General features: G+C 46.7%; 1 protein-coding gene across 1 annotated transcript in view; it reads left to right on the forward strand.

Annotated features, from left to right (window-relative positions):
- The window catches only part of CHR24 (chromatin remodeling 24), a 60,327-nt gene that overhangs the window by 12,539 nt on the left and 30,359 nt on the right, over window positions 1-17,429 (forward strand). The window contains exon 5 of the mRNA XM_087371692.1: window positions 12,019-12,156. Coding sequence (XP_087227818.1) covers window positions 12,019-12,156 — 138 coding nt within the window. The remainder of the gene's footprint in view (window positions 1-12,018; window positions 12,157-17,429) is intronic.

Consider the following 17,429-nt stretch of genomic DNA (forward strand, 5'->3'; position numbering starts at 1 on the left):
CGTGCAGAGGGTATCCCACGAGAGGACCGCCTTTGCCCACTTTGCGACTTACAGGAGACCGAGTCGGAGGAGCATTTTGCTTTCAGATGTCCTATCTATTATGCCATTCGAGGCCGATACCACTGCCTCTTCCGCAATGGATTCGGCTCCCTCTCACACATGCTACAATTCCCGGATCAGCGGTACCTTGCTGCTTTCTTACATGAGATGACCCGCCACCGAGATACTTCTCTCCGAGCACGACGACACGAGCAGCACACAGCGTCAGGATATCCAGCGGCCTATCACTGACTTCTTTCAGCCACAAGATACCTCTTCTCAGTCTAGCTGACGACGCGGACGTGAGCGAGAGCCAGAGTCACGACAGCTGCGTCAGCGGACAGATTCACACATCCAGGTCCATGACATCTCGTCTCTGATCTCGGCCCGCCCCACTGGGGTTACCGTTGCTCTCATCCACAGGGCCACCCGTCGCCCCCGCCGACCGAGCTCGACTGGGCCGCGTGACGTCAGAGGCCAATCATCTATCGCAGGGTTTTTTCCGACTTCCCATTTGACGGCCCCTCTATGATTGGTCTCTGAGGATCACCACCTGCACATGTATACTGTATCTCCCCCCTCTGCCCCACTTTTTTGTGCCCCCCCTTCTTCTTTGTATCATCTGGAGGTAGACACATATTTTTTGTATCAGGACTAGACACATAGTCCTTCATAACCTCTTTTTTTGTAGAAACAGTTGGTTGGCTCGTTTTGAGACCACCACCGTTATGCTCATTGTATCAGTTATCTTTAGTCTCATAGACCTTCATTGTCTCCCGAAGACTTTAATAAACTTTCTTTCTTTCTTTCTTTCTCACAAGGACCGGAACTGCAGTCCTGTGAGAGAACACGTATAGCAAGGCGTTTCTGCCATAAGCCAATTAAGCCGAGATAAGTATCAGGAACTTGATAACTTTAAACATATTTGTAGTAGATAAAACTTCAAATTATTTAACCACTAAGCTCTAACTAGTGGCGTTGGAACTTGTCTCTTAGACTCTTACCAAAGTAGGAGTACAGTTGCCATATTTCTCCCACCAGGAGACAGGCTGCAACTGTGTCTCTCGGAGCCTAGCCGTAGGTCGATCAAAGGAGAGGCTGTGATTGCGGAACAATAGAAGTTCATCCTCCATTCTTCGTTGCATCTCCAAGTCACCACCCGTCCAATTTTGTAGATACTGTTGCATCCCCTCCTCCAACTCGTCATTCTCATATTGCTCTTGATTGCGCCAGAGCGGATGCAATACATGTGCCACCGCATGGATTGGGCGGTGGAACCAATTCCACCGCTTATTCCATATAGCACGGATGGACTTAACCCTAAATCATGCCACAAGAAATTAGAATGCATTGTGCATGCAAAATTCATAGACTATAGATAATAGTACATACATAATATATATCTGAAAATTCCAGGCTTCATGATAACAAATTGCCATTTAGTAACTGCAATAATTATACATATTACAAAAGTAAAAAGTCTTACTTATCAGGCGATAGGGAAGTGTTTCTGTTGAGGGCCTCTCCAATCTTGTCCATAAACTCGTACAAGAGCCCTAATGTGCTTCCCTCCATGTCCGTGATGCGAAGCACCGTGTAGATAGGATTAATCGATTTGATTAATGCCTCCGCCTGATTCCACCAAGACTCATCCATGATCATGCAAAAAAATTTGATAGACTTTGCTTGGCCTCTATCATCCCAATCTCCCCACTCCCGAGACACAACCGTGCGCAACAAGCCCTGGCGCACTCGCACAAGCCTCTCCACCACTATGAACATGTAAGCAAACCTTGTGGCTGGAGGTTTCAATAGCTCAAGGTCACTGTAAGCCCGATAGATGCTGAGGACTTTGGGTCTCTTCGTGACAAACTTCACGATACTGCGGGCTGTGGAGAAGATGGCATCAATCCAAGGTATCTTCCCTAGGTCCTCGATCAAAAGATCAAGGCAATGTGAGGCACAGGGTGTCCACACAATCTTAGGGAACTCATCTTCTAACATGGCACCCATTGACACACAATTGCTGCCATTATCTGTCACCAATTGCACCACATGCTCAACACCTATCTCCATAATGGCTGCTCGTAAATGCTCCCAAATATACAGCCCTGTAATCACTGTACCTGCAGTGGAAGCGTCTATGGCTCTCAAGAACATGGTTCCCTTGCAAGAAGACACTAAAATATTGTACACATTCCTCTTGCGTGCATCTGACCATCCATCGCATAAGAGTGTGCATCCATATTTTTTCCAAGTCTCTTTCAAGGGCTTCATTTGGTCTTCCACACATTTCCTCTCTCTTCTTAGCTCTCTTGTCCGCAAGGTCTCATATGTAGGCCCTTTCCATTCATACCCAATGCGGCTTACGGCTCTCATGGCCTTCCTCCATCGTGTAGTCTTCGCCACATGAAAGTGTATTGCACATTGTATGAAGAGCTTTGTGAGCTCACTAGTGGCCTCCTTCACTGCTTGCTTTTGCAAGCGTGCTTGAATGCTAGACCTTTGCAGTGATCCTCTTTTCCCCGCACTAGCATCCACACTAATTGATCCATGTGGCAAGGGTGTTCTCCTGGCACTAGGACCCGCGCTCGATGTAGTTGATGCCCCTCTACTTCTCTTTGCAGAATCCAATGTGCTGGCATCATCCAATGGCTCAGTGTCAGCAGCCTCTTCTTCATCTTGCAGCCCTTGTCCTCCACTTTTTGCAGCCAAGGCTGTCATACGCACACGCTTCCATTCTGTTAGGCCACCTTTCACTGGAGTAGGCACGAACTCACAAGGTCCTACATCCTTGCTGGGAACACCTGCTAGATGGTCTTTCACCCGTGTGACAGACCCCGTTTTGCTTATGCCGCAATAGTTGCATCTCCACTTCTTGGAGCCACCGCCTCCTTTATAACTATCCAGGAGGGAGACATGGACCCAATAAGCATCTCTCAGCATTGAGGAGGATGGAGAGGTGAGAAGGAGGATGGAGAGGTCACAAGTGAGAAAGGATGGGAGGTAGACCGTAGAAGGAGGATGGAGAGATAGAGGTAAAAGAGGATGGAGAGGCGGAAGGAGTCTGGAGGATCAGAGGTAGATGTGAAGGAGGATGGAGAGCAGGAGGATGGAGAGGTAGAAGGTAAGATTAAAGAGAGGATGGAGAGAAGAAGGATGGAGGGATGGAGTCTGGAGAGCAGGCTGCCAAGCTGCAGCTTGCAGGATGGAGAAGATGGAGCAAAGGATGAAGAGGATGGAGAGAGAAGGATGGATGTCCAAGAGCAAAGGATGGAGGGATGGAGAGCTCAGAGAGCTTAGAGAAGGTGGAGAGAGCAGCAAGGATGCACAAGAGGGCAAAAGCAGGGTTTACGAAACGGCGTTTCTTGACGAAACGCCGTTTCCGTTTCTGCCCACGAAACAGGCGTTTCGTGCAACTATGACCGGGAAGACTTTGAAGAGGAGAAAGACTACCAATAAGATACGCTTTTGCCAAATGCTCAAGAAGTGATGGCGAATCTTCTAGAGCAGAATCGGGTCCTGCTGTAGCAACTCGAAGAACATTCATTCCAATTGGAAGAAAGCAGAAGACAGTTGGACTAGACAAAACCACGTCTGGAGGAAAAAGAAGCAGAAAAGCCTTGGAAGAAAGAAGAACCGCAGATTTTGAAAAACTGCTCTTGTTGATGCATGAGGAACACAAAAATGAGGAGGCACTGCGACGTGCAAAGCTCGCCCAGGCAGAGAGGCAACAAAAGCTAGACCGAGAGGCGATGCTTCTTCAACACAAACAGATGTTAGCCGCTATACAGGCAAGTTTGAGCGCATCGGCCGTCTTCGCCACAGCTTCGCCATCGACAAAGGTAACACCACTCACTCGGTCCACTCCAAATCTTGTTAAGTATGATGGTAAGTGTGATCATTCAGCAATTTTGCAATTTATTCATCAGTTTGTAGCTCATTTTCTGTTAGCGCAGATTCAAGATGAGCAAGATAAAGTCCACCTTGCAGCCCCTCATCTTACAGGTGAGGCGGTGACTTGGTGGCAGCGTTGGGCTAGTAAGCATAGTGACCCAAAAACATTCAAGACGAATTTCGTTTGGGCAACGTTTGTGGCCGACCTCAAAGCCCGTTTTCTCCCACCCCAATATATGCTTAACCTGGAGGATGAGTTCGCTCGTCTCTCCCAGAATGGTTTGCCTGTGTTGACATACAGTAATAAGGTCATCACACTGGCGCAACAGTTGGGCGTGACGGAGAGCGCCAAGATGAAGCAATTCATTCGAGGTTCGGACACGAACATACGTTTTACCATTCGGAACTTCGACCCACCGGATTACGAGCAGGCGTTGAATCTCGCACAGAATCAGGAGATGATGCTGAACTCACTCACGCAATAACCGTGCATTCCGCTAGACAGCACAAGCCTCTTCCTTGCCTTGCAGAAGCGTCCTACGTCGTCAGTGTGGACAGCATCAAGGTCTCGGTATTGGTTGGCGTTGCCTCTCAGGTCTTTGGGTTTGCTATACGTGTGCACAGTGAGCTCTTCAAAAGCGTGTTCCGTGCTCTCTTGAAGAGTGTTCTTTGTATTTCTCAGTTCTCCAAGTATAAAGCAAATTCTCCCTTGATTGGGAGAGGGGGCCCTCAGTGGGTACAGGGACCCAATCGGTCGTCGACTCTACTCTCTCTCTACCCTCATCTCCTTCCTCTCTCTATGGTAAACAACGCTTATTCCTCATTAAAGGTTTAAAGAAAGTCTTGCTGTGAATTACACGATCAGAGAACCGTTGCATGTTACAATATTGGTTCATGAGAAAGCAATAATTCAGTTTGCTGCTTATTGGTAAAGTTATTTTAGACTTGATGACATGGGATAACTGTGGTTGCACCTTATATGATATCCCAAGTTTTCAAGCTATAAACCTTGTGGTGGAGTGTTATTGATCTTTTTCATGTTCTCACATTACAAGTTCTTGTAAAGACAAAAAGAAAGCATTACTTTGTAAAGATTTTTGTATGCTCTTTTACTTATTTCATCTTTGTGAGGACCGGCAACTTTAGGACCTTATCATGAGACTTTCCAAGTGTGGAAGTGTCTTCAAGATGTCACAACTTGCACAAGAGAAACTTAAAGACAATGGACATAGGTCGAAATTGAGGTATAGAAGGCAGCAATGAAAGATTGTGATTGCTGCAAGGGCAAGTGTAAACAGAGAAGACGCGTGCTACTCTGTTCTGTGAATTCTCTTTTAAGGCTAAATGGTGTGTGGAATAGTGGGATTATGGCCTATTTACAACTCTGAAATGTATGGAGTACAGGCCATGAGTTGCAGGCAGCCTTGTATGCTGCCCTAAATAGCTGACCAGCAAGCGGGCAAGCCATTTGATGGGTCTGCTGGCCCAAAAATTATAGATCGCCACGCCACATGAGATGCTGAATATTGTGTACTTGAGGAAATGGGGTGGCTGTGCTATATAAGTCTATCCACTACCTTCTTGCACTGAAATCCATGGCTGTAAGAGAGTATCGCTCATTTTTGTTTTGAGAAAACATGATTTTGAGTACAAAATTTATTTCTTCACTTAACATGCAAGTGTGTGGGTGGAGATACATCATTGCATAGATGCCCAACTTTAAGATTTGTTTGAACAACGGTCTTTTGAATACTAAGGTGTATTTAACATTGATTGCATTGACATCCATTTTTTTGGGGGGGCAAAAATACAAGTTCTCTTTAATAGGGTAGAGGGGAGGCAGCCCATGGTGAAGAAGGTCCTGATGAGTGGCCTCACAGTGAACAAAGAGATGATGATGTTCCTGGACTTCAGAGTGGAGTTGGCATATCTCTTCATTATAGTTATGAATGTCCTGATCAGCAAGGAACTTAGCTTGAGGCAAAAGAAACAGCAGTTGGACAGCATATCTGAAATACCAATGAGAATAGAAGGGGGGGGGGAGAGAGAGACAAGGGGGGGGGGAGAGGAGGGGGGGGGAGGGGGGGGAGAGAGAGAGGGGGGGCGCGGCAGCGAGAGAGAGGGGGAGGGAGAGAGAGAGAAGGGGGGGCGGCCGCTGCTGCGGCAGCGAGAGAGAAGGGGGGGGAGAGAGAGAGAAGGGGAGGGGAGAGAGAGGAGGGGGCAGCAGAGAGAGAAGGGGAGGGGGGGCCGCTGCCGCGGCAGCGAGAGAGGAGGGGGGGGAGAGAGAAGGGGGGGGCGTGGCAGCGAGAGAGAGGGGGAGGGAGAGAGAGAGAGGGGGGGGCCGCTGCCACGAATTGATAGGTTCCCCTAGTTGTATCTGGAAAAACTTCCAAACTTTTCTTGCAGAAGGGCATGCTGGATGAGATAAACAAATGGAAAACATCCTCTTGCTTGTTTGTGCAGTTCTTGCAGCTACCATCACCCTTGACTATTCTAAGGCTTCTGCAAGTGGTCCGTACTCCTTTATGCATAATAAGCCAAAGTAGTGTGGACATCTTTTTTGGAATCCTTTTATCCCATAGCAATCCAAATGAAAGAGTTATCATAAAGTTTCCACCTAGGATTTAATACTGGATAGAGCTCATCTATGTCCTCAGCTGGTGTAGGGATAGGCAAGAGATGAGAGGCCCCTGTCCAACTGAATTCTGTCATAAATTAAAACCCTGCCACCTTTCCAAGCTACGTCCCCCTCTTAGAGTTCAAGCCTGCCCATGATCAAAGCTTGTTCTTGATTGGAGAGTCTGAGTTCCCTCCTGATTGTTTGCCACTCTTTCCACCTAAAATTTTGTCTATCCCAAAGCTGGTCCTAGGTTTGCAGTCCTTTCTTAAAGAGGATCCATGCCTTTTTCATCTCATCATCTTGTAGAGGATAATTTTTGAAGATGGTGGAGATCCTAATGGAGTCTAATTCCATGAAAGAGTCTTTCCTAGAGAAAAAGAGACGTGCTTTGATATGCTCAAATGCATACCACAATGACTTCTAGAGTTGGCTCCCCTTAGTTGAGCAAGGTTCCAGATTAAAGATGGCTGAAAGCATAGGGTGATTTCTCCATTTGGGAGCTTTGACTGGCGTGACATGTTTGAAATTTCTAGGTAGCAGGTTGGTCCAATCTCTATTTGGATTGATGAGTGCTTTAAGAATCCAAGAGGTTGCCAGTTTGTAAGAGGCCTGTTGGATATCCGTCACTTCTAGACCCCCTTCACTCTTAGCCTTGTACATATGACCATCTGACTTTGGAGATTCTTCTCTTAGTGTCATTGCCCCCCGAAAGGAACGATCCGCAGAGTCTAATAAATTTCTCTAGTCCAAAGAGAGAAGGGTACCAGCAAGAGAGGTAAAAGATGGAAATAGGATAAATACAATGGTTCAGCACAACCCTTCTCCTAGCTAGATTAGCATGAAAATATTCAGCAATTAAGCAATCCCCAATTTATGGGGCAATCTAACGGCTCACAGGCCAGCCATCTCAGCCAACGAAGTGGCCAGAAAGACCAGCTGGTCTGGCCGACCAGAACTGGCCGACCAGAACTGGCCGACCAGTTGGCCGACCAGCTGGCAGGCCCACCGACCAACTGGCAGGCCCACCGACCAGCTGGCCGACCAGCTGGCAGACCTACCGACCAGCTGGCCGACCAGCTAGGTCTGGCCTATAAAAGGCTTCTGCCCCCACACTTCCTTTGACAGGAAAGGACCTGCAGCTGCTCCTCATCTCCTCCATCTTTTGCTGCAGGCCCGCCTGCTCCATTTACCTCTCCTCTCCACTTCTGCCTCCTCTTCTGCCTCTCCTTCCTGCCTCCTGGCTGCTCCATCCTCTCCTCAAGATCTGTCCCAACTTCTGCTCCTCTGCTCAGATCTGCTCCTCTACTTCAGCTCTGCTCCTTCTGCTCCAGATCTGTCCCATCCTACTCCAGATCTGTCCCCTTCTGCTCCTCTGCTCCAGATCAGCTCCTTCTGCCCCAGATCAGCTCCTTTTCTTCATCATGTTGCTATTCCAGATAGCCTGAAGGTTCCTTCCTCAGAGCATGCTGGTTTTCAGCCATTTCCTAGGGCAGCTCCAGCCCTTCATCATCCTCGTCATCATTGAGCTACACGGAGGACTGCGTTACGCTCCCTCTGCTGCTATCTTTTCTACTGTCTCTCTACATGGAATCATCTTTCTTATTCACCTCAGCCACGGTCCGTCAGACACGACGGCTTGAGGTTCTTGTATTCAGTTTTTCATATTACCGACAGGCACTATGTTTTCTGAGTTCCGTTCTTCAGTTATATCTGAGTATTGTCAATTTCTTGATCGCTCCACTGCAAACCCTATCGTTTCTCTATATGGTATCAGAGCCCTGGTGATCTAAAGACCCCAGATCTCTGGTGATCTAAAGATTTTGCTTCTTCATGGAGACCATAGGTACGGGGAGCATCACTCCTATGAACATATCTTTTTCCTCTTCATTCCGCTGCGCACTAAGGGAGAGAACACCATCTTCTACTCCCATCCCTCCTCCCTTTCAGAACACCATCTTCTACTCCCATCCCTCCCTCCCTTTCTGAACTCCATCTTCTACTACCATCCCTCCCTCCTTTTTCGGTTTCTGGCTTGACACTCCCCATTCCTTCGAAAGAGGGGGTCATGATCCTTCACCTCTACCTCCATCGGCATCGACTTCCAGGATCTACAAGTTCTCCCTAGGCGGGACCCTTTCTGTTCACATGTGTCTAGATGACTGTTGTTTCGAATCTTCTACCTGCATGGAGGCGGGGATAGACTCCTCTCTCCCGAGGTCCAAGATCGAACACACACTGGCTCGCTGTTCAGCTCCGACCTCTCACAGGGATAGCCAGCACCACCATCGACATCCCTACACGAAGCTCAAAGCACACACTGTTTGCCTTTCCAAATTGGCAATTGAGAGGGGGTATTCAGCAATTAAGCAATCCCCAATTTATGGGGCAATCTAACAGCTCACAGGCCAGCCATCTCAGCCAACCAAGTGGCCAGAAAGACCAGCTGGTCTGGCCGACCAGAACTGGCCGACTAGTTGGCCGACCAGCTGGCAGGCCCACCGACCAACTAGCAGGCCCACCGACCAGCTGGCCGACCAGCTGGCAGACCTACCGACCAGCTGGCCGACCAGCTAGGTCTGGCCTATAAAAGGTTTCTGCCCCCACACTTCCTTTGACAGGACAGGACCTGCAGCTGCTCCTCATCTCCTCCATCTTTTGCTGCAGGCCCGCCTGCTCCATTTACCTCTCCTCTCCACTTCTGCCTCCTCTTCTGCCTCCTCTTCTGCCTCTCCTTCCTGCCTCCTGGCTGCTCCATCCTCTCCCCAAGATCTGTCCCAACTTCTGCTCCTCTGCTCAGATCTGCTCCTCTACTTCAGCTCTGCTCCTTTTGCTCCAGATCTGTCCCATCCTACTTCAGATCTGTCCCCTTCTGCTCCTCTGCTCCAGATCAGCTCCTTCTGTCCCAGATCAGCTCCTTTTCTTCATCATGTTGCTATTCTAGATAGCCTGAAGGTTCCTTCCTCAGAGCATGCTGGTTTTCAGCCATTTCCTAGGGCAGCTCCAGCCCTTCATCATCCTCGTCATCATTGAGCTACACGGAGGACTGCGTTACGCTCCCTCTGTTGCTATCTTTTCTACTGTCTCTCTACATGGAATCATCTTTCTTATTCACCTCAGCCACGGTCCGTCAGACACGACGGCTTGAGGTTCTTGTATTCAGTTTTTCATATTACCGACAGGCACTATGTTTTCTGAGTTCCGTTCTTCAGTTATATCTGAGTATTGTCAATTTCTTGATCGCTCCACTGCAAACCCTATCGTTTCTCTATAGAAAACCCCTCCACTTATCAAGTTTCTCCTTGAATCTTTTTAGGAACCAATCCCTCTGGCTTTCATAGTGACTTTGAAGCCCATGGGGATACCCAATAGTCTGAATAATCAAGAAATCCTAGTTCAGCCTATCATATGCCTTATCAGAATCAATCTTAATGAATTAAACATCTTGACCTGTCTCTTCAGCATGTGAACATCCTTCCCATAGGTTTATAATTGCCATGAGTAGGTGCCTGCCCTTGATAAACCCCTTCTGTTCAAGGAGAATGCATTTGTCCATCTTATGCTTGAGTCTTAGAGCCAAGGCCTTAGCAAAAATCTTATAGCTGCAATTCAACATTGTGAGTGGTCTCCAATTTTTTAACTCTGTTTGCAATCCGTCCTTTGAAATAAGCTTTATCACACCACCATTCAAGTGGCTTGAACTCGGTGTCTTGCCTTCAGCCATGGCAAAGGTAGCCTCTTTTAGTTCTTGAAGGGAGAGGTCTAGGTCTAGTTGGGCTGATCAAGTTTGGTTACCATTTGTCCCTTGTCCTCCTGCACAACTGCCGTGCCTCCACAACCTCTGTCTCTGCACTATCTGTGGTGCTCAGCATTGTAGCAAAATGCTCATATATGAATGTCATATTCTCTAGTTCTGAGGACACAAAAGAAATCTGGTCCTTATTGAGAAGAGGGATCTCCTCTTGGGTTTTGTTTCTGTAATAGTCTGAAGGATTCCCTTGATGGTCTTGCCCACCATTCTCTAAAATATACTTTGGCATTCTGTAGTCTAATTTGCTCTTGCTTGTAGGTTTCCTTTCTCTTGGCCATTAGTTGAACCTAGGCTTGAGTGTCTGAAGTTCTAGCCCTCTTCTCCAATTCCTCTACCTCTTTATTTAACTTGTCCATTCTTTGAGCTCTGATAGCTGCTTTGTGTTTCTTGGCTAGTTTGAGCACTTTCTGAGTGTTAGTGACAGCATCAACCCAACCCTCTGTACATGACTCAGCTGATAAAAGAAAGAATTCCAGATTCTAGTGATTTCCTGTTGCATAGAAGGTATCTTGAAAAGAGAAGGGTCAGCTTTGAACCAGGAATTTCCTTTGTGTCCCAGTCCAAATCCAAGACTCGTGTAAACGGGCTTGTGGTTTGACAAAGTCAAGGAAGAAAAAACCCTGCATTGTTTGTTAATAATAAGATCAAGTATAGCTTGGGATATGTAGACCCTATCTAGTCTCGCTTCCCTTCTGAAAACCCCATATTGTCTGTTAGACCACGTGAATTTGCCAGTCTCACCAATGTCAATCAACTGAAGGCTCTCTTTAAGGTATTTCCAGCAGGAAAGTTCCGAACCCCTTAAAACTGAGCCTTTTTGAAGCCATCCGTCTTCCCCAATTTCCACCATGTTAAAATCTCCTAAAACCACACAGTTACATTGAAGGTCTTGGAGAGAGTGCCAAGTATACGTCTTGGACTAAGCCCCTGTAGGAGCATACATAGAAGCCACTTTGAAGGCAATCTTGTTTGGAAGTGCTTGGAGGATTGATTGCACCAGAGTTTGGCTATTTGGGGCCTTTTTGCAATTGTTCAGCCATGCCTGGCTGGTTGGCCTTTGGGTTGTGCTGGTGTAGGAAGCGCACAGTCAGTTGATGCCTTTGGGGTTCTGTTGCACACTTGGTTGGTAGGGAGATTGTAGGATTTCCTAGTGATTGGATGCTTGTTTGCCATATAAGGTTGAGTAGAGATTGCATGGTGTGCAGGATATTGAAGTCTGTGGGCAGTGATTTGCCTGTGGTGCAGGTTTCAAGAGACCTTGTAATCAGCCGCTTGGCTTTATATAATATTAAAGGAATACCGCAAGGGGTGCCAGCGTTTGGGGCCAATGGTGTCCTTGTTTCTAACTAGGAGCGCTCTAGCTCCTTGTGACTAAGTTTGTGAAGATTGATGGATTGGTAGTTGAAGTGGATCCCACCACCCTTTAATTTGTAAAGGTTGGTTTCAATAACGTCTTTTTATTTCAATGGTTCTATCATTGTGTTTTCAGAATCAAGATTCTCATAGTAGAGACTTTGTTAATGAATAATGAGATAAAAAATGTAGTTTGCAAATTGATTGATTTTGTCATTGTTTCTCTCATGCATAGCTTGTTTTGTTACTAAGCGATAGCATTGGTAAGCAGGAACTAACCTCTACATGTGTGACCATGCAGATTGGTGGGATTTTGTTGACAACTTATGATGTAGTTCGCAATAATTGGCAAGCTTTGAGGGGGGACTCGTATGGTAGAGATGGACATGGCGATCTTAGTGAGGACATATTGACTTGGGATTATATCATACTAGATGAGGTATGTTGAACTAAAGTTAAAGATCAACTATGGGCTGCATTGCTTTTTAGAAAGAAGAATGCTTGTTTGCGAGCAAGGGTAGCAAGTTTTCTAATAATTTCGGTTCGCCAGCTTGTCCATTTCCTAATCTAGCCTAAACTAATGATAACCTAACCTAGCCTAACCTCATAGAGCCAATACTCTTAACAACTAAAAATCAAACCTACAAAAACTTAGTGCATCTCATTGATTGAAAAGTAGTTGTTTGTGTGTGTCCATTGCTTTCATATACTCACTCCAAAAATGTGTTGCCATGAGCTCACAATACTATGTGTAGAATCTCCTCTAGGATTTAACCCTTAACACACTTGAAACTAGCAAACTGCAATCTACAAAACAACAAGATGATCGATAGGCTACTCACCTCCCAGCCATCTCCAAGCACATGGGCTAGAGATAGGACTCTCACAAGCCCATGCTTATAGTGTTGGCATCCCATATCACTATGACGTGTTTCCAAGGAACCCTCGGCATAGGATCTCATGATCTACCATGTTGGCCACTTGTTCTCTATGGGATTCTTAACAATGCAATGAATAATTATGAGCATGCTACTCCATAAGTTGATGTAGCATTCCAAGTCATTACCTACCTATATCAAGTTAGGGCATACGGAGATCACACCTTTGGACGCAACAAATTACCATGGTATTTTCTTCTTCCATGACGCTATCAGAGGTAGGCGACCATAGATGTTAGTTTGCAAACACAGTGAGATGGTTTGAGCGACTAGGGTTACATATGGATAGACTTCCTCCCTTCTAGTATAGCATTGATGCGCAGTTTTTCCCACTCCGGTATCATGAGATCAATCGGGTCATATGTGAGGATCTCCTGCAGCTACACAGCTTTCGGACTTGGTTGCAGCTAACTAAGCTCCCAGTGAAGCTCAACTTCTACAAAGATCACCGTCTACATATCTCGGATGAGGGATTTATTGATCCACCAAGATATACATGGGTTCATATACCCCATTCATTGAGGATCTCCATTGGGAAGTTAGGAGTCTCTTCACATAGTCTTCGTATTGAGAATGGTTGAGCAGAGGTCTACTTAGGGAATGACGCTTATGCACTTTGTGTGGCCTATAGGAGGTTGAGTCTAAGGAGCATTTCATCTTTAGATGCCTGGTTTACTGTGAGATCCGAGGACGATTTTATTGTTTATTTAGAGATAGCTCTGGATTGCTCTCCCGATTTCTCTCTTTTACAAATGAGAGGTGTCTGGCTGCGTTCATTCATGAGGCGGTTAGGCATGGTGAGTGCCTACTCCAATCTCAGAGACAAGAGGAGGGCACCCCTATAGACTCTTCTTAGAGCATGATCACGGAGTTCTTCCAGCTGGACCACATAGACTCCCCTCCTACAGGCCATAGGCATGACCGGGACCTAGAGCTAGTGACACAGCAGCTTAGGCAGACGGTTGATGCACATATTACACTTGGGGACATTCCTTCCATGTTCAGAGTGAGCACGACTGACTGGGGTGAGTGTCGCCCTTGTTAGACGTAGAGCTGTGACCAAGAGGCAGCATAGGGTTGCATCCACAGGGAGTCGATAACACACTATTTTTGATTTCATGCTATCGCTCCCTTACTCTTGACGAGGAAGGGGCACAATAGCCTTGGAGCACACTTCACTTTGTATTATGAGGACAATCGTTCCGGTGATGATGTTGATGATAGTGATGTTGTAGATGACCACTATTTTGATATGACTCACTACGGATCACTCACTCACTATCGGACAGTTTCGGGTATCATCACACCGCCTCCGCATAGAGAGCGGTAGAGCAGAGGAGATTCCTAGGGAGCATCGCTTATGCATATTGTGCGACTGTGAGGAGGTTGAGTCGGAGGAGCATTTTATTTTCAGGTGCCTAGTGTACTACGAGATCCGAGGTCGCTAACATTGCCTCTTCAGAGACGGCTCCGGGCTCCTTTCCAGATTCCTCGCCTACCCAGATCAGAGATGCCTCGCGGCCTTCATTCACGAGGGAGTCCGACATAGAGAGTACTTACTCAGGTGACGGGGCTTGGCCACATCATCAGACACCTCTCAGAGCAAGATCACAGAGTTCTTCCCATTGAGTGACATTGATCGTCCAGTCTCTAGCTGCCAACGTGACAGAGACCTCGACCCGATGATCGCAGCACGACACACGAGACATCGAGGGGACACACGGATCACTCTGGGGGATCTTCCATCATTGTTTAGCCCGGGATATGTCCCACGGGAGTCACGGTGGCTTTGGTCTTGTGTCGAGTCTCGTCCAGGAGTCCGAGACGCACGGCATCCCTTGACAGGCACCAGCGTCCCATCACCAGCTATGCACCAGCTAGGGGGACATGACATACGGAGGATTTCGCTCCGCTCCAGTCCTTTTCTTTTCATTGTTACATCTAGACGTATTTGATTATGTATGATTAGACTTAGGATTCAGCACGGGTGATGATGCTCGTTTCAGTAGCTCCACCCTTATTGTGATTTGTATCAGGTTTTCTTTCAGTCTCATAGACCCATCGGTCTTCCGAAGACTCTAATAAAATTTCTTTCTTTCTTTCTTTCTCTCTCTCTCCATTGAATGAGATGTCCTAGAAAATGCTAGCAATGGAGAATAAAATACAAACGGGATCTTGCTTTAGTTTGGGTAAGTCTTTTGCTTAGGGTTTAGACTATTTAAAAACTAGGCCCACTATTCTAACATCGTATCACATATATGGCCACTCTTTAGAGTACATAAGGGATTGCCATAGAGTTTCGGCTCTTTTTGGCAATTTGACTAAGTGCTCACATAATGGTAGCATGTTTATTTCATCCTGTTAGCATTTGACAAAGAGTATATCTACAATCTTCTTTTTCACCTTCTCTATGGGTTACACATGGAATATCATTTTATTTATACTAGTTCAGCCTAGGACAGACACCTAAGAGACCTCTCTAGAGATTATCAAATGGTTTCTATAGTAGTAGATTAGGCCATAGGACCTAGATCGATCGACCTCATGACTTTATGTCATTGGTAGGGTTAGAGATTTTTAAGTAGCCATATGCAGTTACATTGAACATGGATGAATGGGATGACATTCTAGGTTTGTAGTAAGTGGCTTTGCCTTGGTCACGGAAGCACTGATTAATCACTCCACTCACTCTAAATCAACCAATCAAGTGAGTTTTATCGTGCGTGTGCAAGTGATTACATGTATTTTGAGTGGGCACATTGTGTTCTAGTTTGGGGGGAGGGAGGACCATACTTCACACTAGTCATTCCTCAAGCTAAGGTTTGGTATTTAGAGTATGGATTCATTTTGAGCAACTGAGTTGATGCATTTTAATTATAGCAAGGGATTGGCATCTTCAATATTATAGCAATTCATTGTGTGTGGGCATCTGATTTTACTTTTGTGTGTGTGTGTGTGTGTGTGTGTGTGAGTCCCGTGTGTGTGTGTGTGGATGCCGTGTGTGAGAGTGAGAGTGTGTGTGTCGTGGTGGTAGTAGCGTCGAGGAGGAGAGAGTAGGTGTGAGAGCCCGTTGCCCATCAAAGTCCGGTGCCTTCCAGCCACCGTTGCGACCTTTGTTGTCTCCCAAACCACCTGTACGGCTACCCGTACAGGTCGTACGGCCGTTTCCGTACAGGTCCCAGCCCACCTCAGCTGCTCCGTACAGGCTTGCCTTTGCTGCTGCTCTTCCGTACTTATTGTACAGCCCCCTTGGTGTGTGTGCACAGTTCACGGTATATTTGTGTGATTTCAGTGAGGTGTACGCGTTTCTGTATATCGTCCTCGCCAGGAACCCTGCGCAGACTCGTCCGTACATTGTACGGTCGCCATACGGCCTCCGTACGATTTCGTACCTACCCCGTATTCCCGTACAGTCAGCCTCCCCCCCGTGCAGCCCGTACATACTTCAGCACAGCTCATCGTCGTCCGTACAGCCCAGTACCTCTTGCTGTACAAGCTTTTGGGGTTTCTTTGCTTCGGTGTCTCCCCGAACAGCCCTGTTTTTTTCACCAAAATCTTACCTTTCCCTCTGCTTTTCTCCTCACCAGCTATACTCTTCTCCCCCTCCCTTGTGGGCTTCCTGTGGATACTTCTTTGGGACTGGTTTTTTTGGCTTTCACTACCCCTTTACAGGTACTTCATTCCCAAGCTCCCCTTCATACAAAGTTATGGCAGAATACTCATATGAAAAAACGTTTCAAAAGGAGCGCTCGGCTCCCTGCAAGAAGCAAAAGCAGGTTGAGGGTCAGCATGACCCGGTGCATGACACTCTTGAGGCTCAACTAGTATATGATGTCATGCATGAAGGATTTGCAGATACGAGAAAAGAATGGAAAGACTTGGTTCCTTCAGTTGGCCTCATGGTTGAGGTTGATGAAATTGTGGATCCAGTAGAGAATATGCTAAGAATGCAGTCATATTATTTTTTCCAGGCCGGATGCCACCTGCTGCAGAGATAGGCAATTGGCTGACACGCACATTGGTTGGCTCTTTTGTTCGTAAAGTACACTATGCAGCCATGGGCTTTTTTGAGGTTATCATGGTGGATGAGATCCACGAACAAATGCTTTTGGAACACTCGCCTCTCTTCTTTGGGCAGCAAATGGTGCATGTATTGCCATGGTCTCCCACACGAGACTTTCAGGCTTTAATCCGACACAGATGCCCGGTTTGGGTTAAGTTGTTGACTTCCCACAATGTATGGCCTCACTTTTGCCTAAAATTGCAGCATCTTTAGGTAAAGTGGTCTGCCCACCACGGCCAAATGGCAACTCAAACAGATTTTGCATTCTCTGGGATACTGATAATCCCACACCGGACTCTTATTCAGTCACGGTGAATAATGTGAACATGGGCAGTGCTTTTTATAAACTCAAATGGGGCTTATTTGCAGGGGCCTGTTTTGAATGCAAAAAGTTTGGACACATGGCTTCACAGTGTCCAATGAATCAGCAAAAAATGCCCCGTACCACTTTGCCAGTTCACATGCCTACCAAAGATAACCCTACTCCAGTTGCCAGATAAAAGCAGTAGACAGCCTTCTGGGAGTCAGGAGAAAGGCAAAGCTCCAGTGGCTCCCAATGGGAATCTCACTTCACATTCACCTCCTACTATTCCATCCTCGACTAAAGGACAGCAACCTTCAACTGATGGTTGGCAAAGTCCCAGAAAAGTTATTTCTGCTCGAAGAATTCCACCCCCCCGCACTTGGAATGGTGCATCTTCTAGCGGAAAT

Source organism: Dipteris shenzhenensis, chromosome 33 (genome assembly GCF_047967505.1).
Source record: "Dipteris shenzhenensis isolate YYH24624 ecotype China chromosome 33, Dip_SZ_1.0, whole genome shotgun sequence".
In the NCBI taxonomy this organism is placed as follows: Eukaryota; Viridiplantae; Streptophyta; class Polypodiopsida; order Gleicheniales; family Dipteridaceae; genus Dipteris; species Dipteris shenzhenensis.